The following is a 12935-nucleotide window of genomic DNA, read 5'->3' as shown; positions in this document are numbered from 1 at the left end:
AATGCTGGCTCCTCTATACCAGCTAGATGGCCTTCAGCCTTAACCTCTCTGAAATCCAGTTGCCCATCTGTGAAATGGGTACGAGAGTACTGACCTCATTGGGAGGCTGCGGAGATTGAGTCACTTTATGCAAGGCTTTCAGAGAGTGCCCAGCATGTATGAAGTGTCGGCTTTTATTATTTCTCGTCGTTGCTCGCCCCACACATACATCTTGTTCTGGCCACACCGGGCGTCCTTGAAGGTGTTTTCTCTACTCACATGAGCAGAGTTTGTACCCAAGGGTCCCACTCGGAGGCAAGGCCTGCCCCTTCCCCAGAACAACGTGCAGTCAGCATCTCTGATTCCCTTAGGTGGGAACTGGGTGGCAATTGGGTCGGGGGTGGGGGGGCGGGGAAGGGAGTCAAGTGGGCCAGGCCTTCATCCTCAGCATGGCCACACGGCCAGTTTGTAGTGAGATAACCCAAGGGCAGCTCTTCTCTGACCCCGTCACAGTTGTGACGCCCATGAGAGCAAGAAATCCCAAAGATCTGTTTACACAGGCCCCTCCCCCACTGGACTTGAGGTGCTCGGGGACAGCAACCACGTTCTGTGGGCCCCGAATCTACAAGATTCGCGCGGGGCACAGAACTGGGACCAGCAGCAGCTTGGGTAGAAGGCCTGACTTCCCATCTGAAGTCCACGACTCAGTCTCCCCTAAACGGAGTAGAACCTCTAAGATGCTCCACGTTGCAGCCGCTGGCGTAGAGGCAGGACGGAGAGGCCCAGGCAGGGCTCCAGCAGGGGCCGCAGAGGCCCGGCTCAGGGACCTGTTAGGAAAGCGGCCCGGCGCCGGCCCTCTGCTGCCCTCTGCCGCTCGCGAGACGCTCCTGCAGGATTGTCCCGAGGGCCACCCGACTGTGTCGGCGCATTCAGAGACTGCGGTCGTCGGCCAGAACTGTGATTGCCATGAGCTCAGGCTAGGACAGAAAAGCCGGGCCGGAGGCACAATCTCCTCAGGAACCTACCTGGACGTCCCTCCCTCGACTGATACCCACCTGCTCCCTATTTCCAATTCTGAAGCTCAGGATTAAGGGCACAATTTGCCATCAAAATTCCGGCCATGGCCGCACACCCAAGGGGGAATGTCAGCTCCGGAGCGGGGGTAAAGCCTTAAGAACGGCACCCGGCCGCCGTAAAGCGCTGTGCCGTGCAGCGGTCTCGGCACAGTGGGAAGGCCTGGCTGCGTTATTTCTAGGACACAGGCTTGGGGTCCGGCTCATGAGTGCCCCCGCAGTCCTGCTCAGGCCACACCCCCACGATGCTTGCTCGGGGCTCTGGAGTCCGGAACCAGCTGGGAGGCTCCCAGTCAGCACAGCTCAGTCCTCTGCCGGCCCAGCCTTTCCCTGTGGTCATCCCGTAAACTGTGATCCCTGCACCGAGGGCCTCGGTCCCCAATCCCTCCCTCCCCATTTCCCGAAGACTGAAGTTGGGGAAGGGGGCATGCGAGGCAGGGCTGGAGCCTTGGTAACGTCTAAGGCGGCCAGAGACTGCCTGAGCCCACTCTGCTCCTCTCCTGGCCGATCCGACCAGGGAAACCTCCGCCCGCACCCACGAGCAGGGCTCCAGGGGCAGAGCCTTGGGCGGCGGTAGGGTCTCGCTGAGCCGAGAGCCCCGTTCCCAGGCACGCTGCCTCATTCCCGCCTCCGTCTGCTCTGCTTTCTGGGAACTGCTTGCCCTTCATGCAGCAACAAGTGCCCTCTAACTTGCTCACTCTCCCTCCTTGAGAAGTTTCTTGGAGGGCGGGGGGTGGGGGTGGGAATGAAGAGAGCAGGAAACGGGCTGGGCACCCACGTCCACTACGACCTCAGCTAGTCAATGTCTCGAGCACAACAAGGTTGGGAGGCCCGTGCCCAACAGACCCTGGCCTCACGGGGAACACGCAGAGGCACAGTAAGGCAAGCACCATCACAGACACACCGCTGTCCTTGATATCTGTGGGGAAAAGGAAACTTAGTGAGGAATTTGGGGGGCGGCTAGATTTCAAGGCATCTCTGTAACGTAAAAGCCCCTCACAACCAGGGCCACAAAGGCACAGATGACTCATCGATGGCAGTGACCTAGATCATCACACTTGCCCCCTCTAGTCCCTGCTGTCTAGGAACAGAAAACAGTGGGGCACGGGCAGAGGGGTGCAACAGGCTCGCCGGCCCCGGGCAGCACGCTCCGATCTTTGAGAGCCCCGAGGCTGGCTCTCACTTAGAGTAGGCATAGAGCCAGACCAGGCTCATCCAATTCCAAAGCCCACGCTCCTAGGACTGCCGCCCCTCAGCTCTCACACCCGTGAGACAGGGATGCTCGCCACCCGCGCTGAGAACAGAAGCCCCGGTGGGCCGCACCCGGCCAGCAGGTCAGGACGGCCCCGCCCAGAGGACACCGAGCTATCTCCCAGGAGCTTATGAAGTCTTGCAAGAGCTGGACCGGGTAGCTGTGAACACAGCAGATGCCCGACTGGCCAACGGCAGCTTCTTCCCGGCTCGGGTCTTCCCTGGCCCGAAGTCGGCCCTCTTCCGGTCTCACCTGTTCCTAGTTGCCCACGAGTCAGTCTGTTGTAGCCATTATGTTTTGATTATTACATAAACCTATGAGTGTGAAGAGCTGTTTTTATAAAAACTAGATTGAGTTGCTTTAAAAAGTTGCTGTTAAATTAGGTACAGGTGAAAACTCTAACAAAAGATTGGAGAACGTAAGTATCTTGAATTCTAAAGTCAAATTCCTTCACAATGTCTAAATTCTTTATCCATTTTAAAGGAAGCCGAAACTGAAAAATCATACACAATGCATGTGATTACTGTAAAGAAAAGCCCTTGCCTCTCCAAACTAATTTTTCTCAATTTTAGTTTAAGTGGATGGACATACAACTTAGGTAAGCATATCTTTTTTCATCTGTTAACTGACTCTTTGATGAACTGTCCAACGACCTGTTCCGGCCCTATGCAGAAGGGGCCTCCTCCTGTGTATGTTCCTACCAGGATCACCGGCAGACAGGAGCCAGTGCTTTTGAACCCGCACTCCCCCCGACCCCAACATCCGGCTAGGGGAGCTTGCAGGAGCCCCACATTTCCTTGCGGGGAGAGGGTGTCTTGGGCATTTCTTTTCAACAGAGCAAATAACATTGTTCCCTGATAAAGGCCATTTAAAATTTCTCTGTGCTCCCATTCAAGGGAAACAGAAAGAAGAGTCCTTTGGCCTCCACTCACCTGCAGCAGCTCCAACGACCTCGCAATCCCATTCTTCCATCCAACGCAGCGGGTCCTCCTGAAAGTTAAGAGCACATCGCTCGCCACCCTTCATCCTAGTACAAGTAGCCCAGAACAGAAGAGGGAGCTGGGTCACCATCTAAAGGTTCCATCCTAACTGATAAAAAGGTGAAGATGTATTCCTATGTAAGCAATCTTGAAACACGAAAATGTTTACAAAAATTTGGAAGAAGTGAAAGGTACACTTTACAGATGGACACATTATGCTTTGCAAGTGGATTTATAATGGTACGACTTCATACGAGGTCCAGGCAGCTTCTCTGTCCCACGGAACCGCCCAGAGAAGTTGAGGGCCTCAAAGGATCCATGTGCTGGGCTGGAGAGGGTGGAAGATGGGAGCCATCGCCCCGGTGCTCAAGGAAAGGCACCGGGCTCTTCATCCTTTTCCTCGGCTCTTCCTCCCAGCAGGTGAAGTTCAGCAGAAAGGAACTGTGTTCTCTGCATCTTTACGCCGAGGAAGGACCATTCTAACAGAGGCCAACGCGCAGCACAGACTAGGCACAGGTACTGAACAACAACAGGCAACGACGGTTAAAATCCCTGCTGTGCCATTCCGCCTCTTGTCCCAGGTACGTGGCATCGACAGTCCACCCCAGTCTGTGTCACGTGGCAGGAACCCCAGGTGGGGCTGAGCCCAGAAAAACACCCACAGGCACGAAGGCCTGGTGCAAGCCGAAAGCGGGTCTCCATTTGAGAGGGCGGTGAGATTAAAGGAGCGGCGGGGCCCATGATGAGAGCCCAACCAGAGGGACAGGGGGGCCGGGCTTCAGCCCTCCAGGAGACACCCATCCTGTCCGCAGGCTTACCCCTGCCCAGGGACCCATGCTTCCACCGAAGACCTCAAGTCTCATGAACACCTCTGCCTCTCGTTACTAGAGCGTGCAGGCAGAACAAAGCAGGTTTCTACCAACTGCCACAACCTCAGGTGGCATCTCTGGCTTCAGATTCGCTCTGAGAGGGGTAAACAAGCCCCTCCTCCCAGGATGCTGAAACGAAGCGGTAAAGCAGCAGACCTTCCTTTTACAGCGCGTCCAAATCCCAGGCTTCCTGCAGGACAGAGGCGACACACAGGCAAGCCCTTTGCGCTCGGTGAGAAATCCTACAGCCTGATTTGGGAGGAAAAACAAACACAGCAGTCACGGCACTGAGGTGGGGGCACCAGATTCTTCACCCACGTGCCCTCCTGGCTTAGGCTCCAATCTCACTCAGCCCTTTCTTCCTCACACCTCACGCAGCTGCAAGACCCGGGACGGAACAGTGTCAGCTTGCGTGTGGTACCGTCTCGCACGTGTTGCCTCGTGCTTCCACGAGGGTACAGGTCAGCCTCACAGCTCACACGCACAAGCACGGTTTGTAGATAACACACCCCACTCCGGGGTCTCGGTGGGTCCCTCACAGAAGGCGTCCATCGGGGGTCCGTGTTTCCACATCGTGCTGGCGTGCAGGTAGGATGGAGGCTCCAGGAGAGCCGTCACCATTCACTAGCAGGATAACTGTTGGCACGTGACAGGCCTTTAACTTCAGTATCGACGTGTGTAACAGACCATGGCCCCACCTGGGTGGGAGGTGGTTTACATATACACACTCCTGCCCACCCCCCCCAACCGGGGCAGAGACTCTTCAGCACAAGGGTGCTACTGTCAGGGACCCTCCAGGTGAAGAAGAAAAGCTCGTGGGGCAGGGGAGGTGCACAACAGATGGGCAGAAGCTCCCTCCCTACAGGCAAAGGCTTTATTCCAGGAGCAAAGTCCCCTTTAACCTTATGTTCTCCGTGGAACTGGGAGAGTCAGCATCGTGCCCCAATGTCGGGGAGTCTAAGAATCGGGGTGCTTAAAAAGGCCAGAAACCAGCAGAGATTGGCACAACGTTGTGAATCAACTACACGTCAATGAAAAAACAAAGGCCAAAACCCCTGCCACTCCAGATCGGACTCTGGAGATTGCTCTTCTCCACTGGCCCCAGAAGCCCATCAGACAAGGAGAAATATGACAACTCTGGGAAAACTGCAGACGATTCAAAGTCATTCTTAAAGAGGTTTAATTATCTGAATTGCATAAAAGGGGGCAGTACACATTTAAATCTCTGCTACATCACAAACTGCTGTTTTTGTTGTTTTATTAAAGACCCACTGTTTCTACCCATCTTCAGGTTTATGGCTATATAATGGAGGGAAAACAGGTATTATTAGCAACAGGATAGCAAACAGCAAGCAAGAGTCTGTTCACCAGAATGTCTTCTCCACTGCAGAACAGAGTCCTTTAAAAGAAAAGGCAGAGAAAGGCTGTGAGCCATCCATGACCAGTAACAACAGTGAGAGAGAGAGCGAGATATAGCAAGGAAAGTGAGAGGGCAGAGCCTGGGTGTTCAGAAGTGTTTCCTCGACCCACACCCTCCTAGCTCTGTGTGAGGGTGCACTCTCCTTACATCTCCCCTTCTGACATCTCAACCCTAACCTAAGTTTCCCTGTCAATTCAAATATAATAAAGACATCATTCCCACGAGGAGGGCCGATCTGAGGACTGGAATGATTTGCCAACATTCTGAGAAAGCTTATTTAAAAATAGCATGGCTTTTAAGACAGGTTCTATTCCTTGAAGACGGGAGGAAAGAGGGGTCTTTGTGAGTGGGGACTGGAGGCATATGGCCCACCGAACAGAGCAGGATACAAAAGAATCCCCTAATGTCTGCAGGCTACCAGCCACCGCTACTGTAGCCTGGCTGGGCAGAGGCAAAAGCAAGCAACCCCGCCGCTCTTCAAAGCCCACAGGTGGAGGGGCAGAAGCAGATGTAGGCTAATGGCTCTAAATAACCAGCATTTAGTGTTATATTAGGACCAAGGATTTATTCCACAATATAAACTGCAACATTTGATACAAGCTACCAAAAAAACAGGCGAGGAGGGAAGGAGCAAGGAGAAAGCCAAAATACAGCTGTGGCAGGTACTTACAGAGCAGCCTCTTTTCTATGTCACTAGGTCACCAGTGACACTAGAAACTAGACGTTTGCGTTCTGACATCAACCAGATGCTAAAGCACCAACACACTGTTTGGAAGTTTGTTTTGTTTTAATTCCAGCCACTGAAACCAACATGGAAGTTATTGCTTAGATAAATAAACCTAGTCTACCAGGAAAAAAGAAAAGTGGATAAAAGAAACAAACAAGACCCCCGAAAGTGAAAAACTTAAGCTCCCCAATATGGTAACAGAGTAAACAAGAGAGAAATTCCTCAAATGAGGATTTACTGGAATTTCTGGTGCTCTTCTGGGCACTGAAACTGAGTTGGACTCTTAAGCCGGTAAATCCCAGAAAGAGGTAAGATTTTAATGCTGTACATGAAAGGTGCAAGCTCCAATCCTTCCACATTGGTGGGAACCCCTGCAAAAAACAGTCAGCATTTCAAACCTCAACAATCACAAACGGCTCTTAAGGAAAAAAATACAAAAAGTGTCAAAAAATTTTTTTAGTCGTTTTTTTCTTTTTTTCAAAGAGTTCTGGAAAAATGATCCCGTAAGGAATAGAAATAGCACCGTTCACAGGCTGGTTTGAGTGCCAGGCCTGCAGCTTTGCTGCGACCCTGGAGGAGTCCTCTGGCCGGGTCCTGAGTTACAGTCAGGGTCCGTTGCTCTAGCTCCGGCCTGGCGCGCCCGGCGCCGCACAGCACGCGCACACGTAGTCCTCCTCCTCGGCCGTCTCGGGACAGACGCCAACACAGACCTGATGGAACCACCGATTGCAGCTGCCATCACACTGGACCCAGTCCACCTGGTTACAGAGAGCAGGGAGACGGGGTTTTCAGGGGGAGAACAGGCCCGACAGACACCAGGCAGGCAACTGCCCCAGCACTGGGACCTCGGGCACAGCAGCCCAAGCGACCGAGTCAAAGCCAGTCTTCAAGTGGTGACTGCTCTGGGGCTAAGACAGCGCCGCCCTGTGACAAGGAAGCAAAGGGCGTGGCAGCAGCATCCCTCCCACCTTCTTAGCGCTGGGCGGTGAAAGCTGGAGGAGCAGGAAAAGGAAAAAGGGCAGAGGAAGAGTTTCTTCAAGAAAAGGGAGAAGACCCAGGAGCGATGTGAGAGCAGAGGTACCAGTGGGGGAGGGTGAGCAATCCACTCAGATGGGCTCAAGGCAGGTAAGCAGGAGAGACCCGGCCAGGCGAGCTGCAGCTTACAGGGTTTCTGAGTTAAGGGAACGCACGTCCTCCGCGGCCCAAACCTCACTGACCTCGTCTCCCTCCGGCTGCAGGCAGCTCACGGCCGGGCAGACGGCGTCCTCGTCCCCAGAGTCCTCGTGCTCCGAGCAGGACGCGTCTGCGGGCAGGGACTGAGCGTCGGCAGAAGGGACCAGCTCATGGCCACGTGCCCGCTCTAACTTGAAACTGTTCGTGTCCTTGCGGTGGCTCAGTTTGATCCTCTTCTTTTTAGGGGTCCGCGTTTTGGCGACTCGATCCCACCGCTCACTGGAGAGACCTTCTCTTTCCAGGCGTCTCTTCAGTTTGCTCTCGAGGCCGCTGACTCCGTCTCGCTTCCCACGGCAGCCGTCACTCTGGGTGGAAGATGGCAAACTCCATTTAGCCCCTCGCCAAAACCAGTGATGCCAAGAACCGGCTGCACGAGAAGCGGGTGCTCCCCATCGACACCGACACGTGCTGCACCGCCCCCCCCTTCACATCCTACAGGACCACCTAACTTCACTGTTTAGTCTACCAAAGCAACACTGGAAAACAGAAATGTCACAGACACAATTCGTTTCAAATTAGCCAACCAGCTCCGGGAGAGGGGAGGTGCCACATTCTTTTGGCCAAACCCACGAGGAAGTCCCTTGACGTCCACAGAGTGTTTTCTATCTAGGTGTTAACCCACAGACAGCTAAGGAACCAAGGCAATACCTTGCTTCTTTATGCACATCTCCACCCCTTATAGGAGGAAGGTGCATTAACTGAACACAACTGATAACAGTGCTACGCTATTTGGTGTCATAATGAAAAACAAATCCTAAATGCCAGCGTCTGCCCTCATGCTGTTTTCAGTGAGATTCCTCCCTATCTGACTACATTCTCAGGGGCATTAAATGTTACAGGTCAGCAAGTTCACTCACAGGAAGCAGCAGCAGCAGCATCTTACGCTGCTAAGAAACAGGACATTATTAGTTATCCCCTTCAAGTAAGTCAGCACTCAAAACGGGCACCCTTGGGACTTCCCTGGCGGTCCAGTGGTTAAGACTCCTTGCTTCCACTGCAGGGGGCATGGGTTCAATCCCTAGTCAGAGAACTAAAGATTCCGTATGCCGTGTGGTGTGGCCAAAAAATACCCAAAAAACAAACAAACAAAAAAAGGGTACCCTTGGTCTAGTCACCTGGTCCTCACACCAGCTGCTGGGTTTGGTTTAGAAGAGTTAAAGCATTTGTTACATGTTGACTCCAAGAATGAAGGCTTTATCCCAAAGGCCTTTCCAGCTATAATTACATTTTCATCTCTACAGTAATTCTCTTACTGAAGAAAAATAATCCTGCTTCTAGCTATTATCACATGGAAATGATGAGAAGCACACCTTGCTAAAAAGAAAACACAATTTCACACAGTGGCTTAAAAACCAGCATCAAAATCCAGGTTGTGAGCCCAAAGTGCTCAGTGACAGCCGTTGGAGCAGGGCTGTGGGGCAGGTGGTCTGCATCCTTTCCTGGACCAAAGACAGCATCTCGTCCCCGAGCTATTGAAGGATGATGACACTCCGAAGCACGCTGCCGCCCAGACCCCGACGCCCACCTTCTCACTGCTGGGTCTCACTGGAGAGCTGCGGTCAGCTTGCTGCGCGGGGCTGGGCTTTGCGAGTAGCATCTGGTAGAGCTCCTGAATTTCAGGAAGGGACACCTGGAGCAGCTGGGCCTCCATCAACAGCTCACTCACTTCTGGGCTTAGACCTGTCGGAGACAAGACCAGATCACGGTGACACCCACCTGAGACATGAGTGGAGGAAGACCACCGCTCCCATTACCACCCTTTCCCTTCAAGTGAGGTTCCCTCCACAGGCCCAGAGCCACAGCATAGCAGGCCCAAACTGGACTGTGTAAGTCCATCAGTGACTAGGAGGACTCCCGCTGATGCAGGAGGGAGATACCTCTGCTTTCACAGAAGCACAGAAGAGCCAGGGCCTGGGCACTCTGAGTGGGCCCAAGGTTCCAGGCACAACTCATGGGGGAGAGTTGCCCTCAGGGAAGGACAGGAGGAAGGAGGCAGGGTCTCTAGAGCCCCCTCAAGTCTCCTAAGTAATGAAGCAACAAGGGAACCCATGGCTTAGCATCTGATGACCAAGATGCTTGGTGTTTAATTATCAGTTGGCATGGGACGAACCCTTTCATCCCTGAAAGCAACGGATATAAAGACTTCCTTTCTGTTTCTTTTGCATTTATGAGCCTTTAACTACGAGTCTTCTCCTACCTTGCAAATACATAGTAATCCATATCCTACATATGAGGATAAAATCCTTTTTAATGGTTCCTAGTTTATCTGCAACAAAAACCTACTGCACCATCACTTTTTACTCTTCAGCCCTCAAAATCATAACAATAATAATGGTGATGATAATAATAAATACAGACCATGGAGGGGGATACAGCTCCGTCCAGCAGAGAAGGGAGAGTGTAAATATGAGGTTCTGCCGTCCCAGGCACCGGGCAAGGAGAAGGACGTGGAGGCAGGAGGCTGAGATAGCTGGCGGAAGGAGAACATCGCACAGTGAGGCTTCTCCAGGGCTGAAGCCACTCCCACCACCCCAAGAGAAGTAGCTTGGGTTATCAGGCAGCAACCAGCAAAGAGAAAGGTTTGATTTTCCCAAACTGAAAGAAGTCTCCTGGCATCTCAGATTTGGCCAAACCAACTCATATCCACCAAGCCTTTGGTCTTCCTGGTTGTACCTGGACTGACTGCAGAGGTGAAGAGCACCACTGGGAAATAAGTCATTTTCTCTGCGTGGCAACAGATCACACAGCCTTTTAATCTCTAGGTAATCCTCCTTCTGAAGATTATAACCCGACTGACACAGACGTGTACCCGCTCTGGGTAAACCAACTGAGGAACTGCCAGAAAGCATTCACACCCACGTCACCACCTTCACCAGAGCTTATGAGAGGAGCTGGGAGAAACAGTCCTTTGACCACAAATTACTAAGTAAATAACAGCTGTGCCTTTCCCTTTTATTAACATAGGTGAACTCCTAGCACATCGTGTGTAAGGAACACAAATGTCTCCAGCGTAGGCTGCCCAAATACCCACAACTCAACCATGAGACAGAAATGTAACACATCGTTTGCTAAGTGCCAGGCACTGTATTTCAGAAGCCTGGGGAGAACTTAAAAAGACAAGGAAACAAATAAAACAGAGACCAATCTTCTGTCCTTGTCCCTAATCTGTATGACCTTCAACTCCTACACTTCACACATCTCTGCTGGTGCAGCACAAGGGACGCGTAGTATCTGCAAGAGAATCTGCCAGACTTGGAAGTCACCAGGTTAACATTATGAGAGGCCTGAGTACTGCCTGCCTGGCTGCACTCCTTGTCTCCCACGGAAGAAGACAGAAGCCCGGCCGTCCCAGTGACACTCAGGGGAATCTGGCTTTGGCAGAAAGACCACAGATGGTATGAAACCCACCGCCTCTGCTCTGAAGCAACTTACTAACACTCAAGACACATCAAAAGCTCTTCTTCCTCAAAAGGCAACCAGAGACAGGAGGAGGCACTTTCCCTTTCTCCTCGGTGACTTACACGAGAGGAAGCAGGAAAAAAACAGCCAAGCAAAGAATTTTAAAATACACGTATATTAAAAATACATCTGGGGCTTCCCTGGTGGCGCAGCGGTTGAGAGTCCGCCTGCAGATGCAGGGGACGCGGGTTCGTGCCCCGGTCCGGGAGGATCCCACATGCCGCAGAGCAGCTGGGCCCGTGAGCCATGGCCGCTGAGCCTGCGCGTCCGGAGCCTGTGCTCCGCAATGGGAGAGGCCACAACAGCGAGAGGCCCGTGTACCGCAAAAAAAGACGAAAACAAAAACAAAGAAACACATCTGGTTCCCACACATCAATGGAAAAATCCCACGCGCATACGAAGAGGTGAAATCTGCTCCACAGGACGCGTGCCCGGCTATCGGGAGCAGAGGGAACTGAGGCAACGCGGCAGGTGCGCGCAACCCTCGAAGGTAAAGCGGGCGCTGGTACCGGCGGCACCACCAGAGCTACCGGCTCCGGAAGAAGGCACAGAGCTGAGTCCGATAACCAGCGAAGGAGCGTTGCGGCTCACCTTGCTTGTCTCTGGCGCCTGTCCTGCTGCGGCCTGCCGTCTGCCACATAACAGTCCTGAGCCCGTCCGCTCCTGCGTGGGCTGGAGGTTACCTGACGAGAGCAGCTGTCGGGCTCTGTGCTGCCAGTTCACGGTTCTTTCAATCATATACCGCAGCGCATCTCCCTCGGGAAGGCGAACTCGGATACGCTGGAGGGAGGCCAGCAGGGGCAGAATTTTCTCTAATGGAGGTTTCTCTGACCTCCGACAATGGGGACACAGCCAGATCCGGGGGCTCTGCGCAATACTGGGTACTGCCACACAGCCGGTGTGGAAAGCATCCCTGCAGAGTTCACACTGGATCATGGGGGCAGCTGGGGCCTTCTGACACAGGCAGACCTTCATCTCCACATCCTGGACTGGCGACAGCAATTTCCCCTCATTGGCTTGTCTGAGAGACTGCAAGGCTTCCATTTCTCGGAAGCGGGCTTCCCCAAGCGTTGCCATCTAGAAAGGAGAAAACAATCAGGGACAATGTCACAGAGAACTCAGCCTTCCCCTAAAACTAGGGTCCTGGTGGCTAAGAACACCGGGCTCCAGAGTAGACTCTGCCTGCCTCACTAAGTCAGGTGGGCAACAACATCCCACTGTGGCTAAATTTCCAGACGTATAGAGTCGGTAACAGTGCCCACCTCACAGGGCCGCCACGACGATGACACGGGCTGTGTGACAGACGCTCTGACTGGCACCCAGCAAACCCTCAGTGTGAGCAGCTACCTAACACACACCATTCTTCCAAGTCCAAATTCCTCACACATTTCTCTCTTAGCAAATGTACCTCTCTTGAAAGATACAGGCTTTTCACAGTCTGGGTGTACTAATTTCTGAGGTTTTCGATTTGTTTTCAGTTCCAGTAGCTTTTGAGTTCTTCCAGAAAGGCACTTTAGATGAGAAAGTCTGTTAAACAGCCGTAGTAACCTGTGCCTCTTACTGCCTTTAACATTACACCTTACATGTGTGCTGGACACCGGAACTGTGTGTAGTGAAGCTGGGTCCCTCACGAAAGAAACAGAACCACTTCACCAGACTTCCCTTACACACATGCACACACACACACACACACGCTGTAAGATCACTAGGGCAGAGATAAAAGCAAGCCGCTTTCCTGCAGAAAGTGGCAAGTATACTCATTATAAAGTCTTTTCTCTCTGTTAAAACGAGAGCCACGTCTCAGCAAAGTTCTGAGTTCAGTTTATCTGTATAAGCGACTTGAAAACACAAACATAATCAGCTTCACAACAAAAAGCTGAAGTGACACTGAACATGTTTCTGACCAGTACGTGCAAGCTGTCCACACAAGGGACTTCTACGTG

General features: G+C 52.7%; 1 protein-coding gene across 5 annotated transcripts in view; it reads right to left on the bottom strand.

Annotated features, from left to right (window-relative positions):
- Positions 1-5316: 5316 nt before the first annotated feature.
- KDM5B (lysine demethylase 5B) overlaps positions 5317-12935 on the bottom strand; it is a 76853-nt gene continuing 69234 nt past the window's right edge. For all 5 annotated transcript variants that reach the window (XM_033842610.2, XM_033842692.2, XM_033842660.2 and 2 more), the window contains 5 exons: positions 11584-12069; positions 9892-10003; positions 9059-9213; positions 7518-7838; positions 5317-7058 (listed from right to left, as the gene is read on the bottom strand). In XM_033842610.2, the coding sequence (XP_033698501.1) occupies positions 6921-7058; positions 7518-7838; positions 9059-9213; positions 9892-10003; positions 11584-12069 (1212 nt within the window). In that variant the 3' untranslated portion in view covers positions 5317-6920. The remainder of the gene's footprint in view (positions 7059-7517; positions 7839-9058; positions 9214-9891; positions 10004-11583; positions 12070-12935) is intronic.

Source organism: Tursiops truncatus, chromosome 1, assembly GCF_011762595.2.
Source record: "Tursiops truncatus isolate mTurTru1 chromosome 1, mTurTru1.mat.Y, whole genome shotgun sequence".
Classification (NCBI taxonomy): domain Eukaryota; kingdom Metazoa; phylum Chordata; class Mammalia; order Artiodactyla; family Delphinidae; genus Tursiops; species Tursiops truncatus.
Note: the sequence above shows the minus strand (reverse complement) of the source record. Positions and strands in the feature narration are given on the sequence as shown.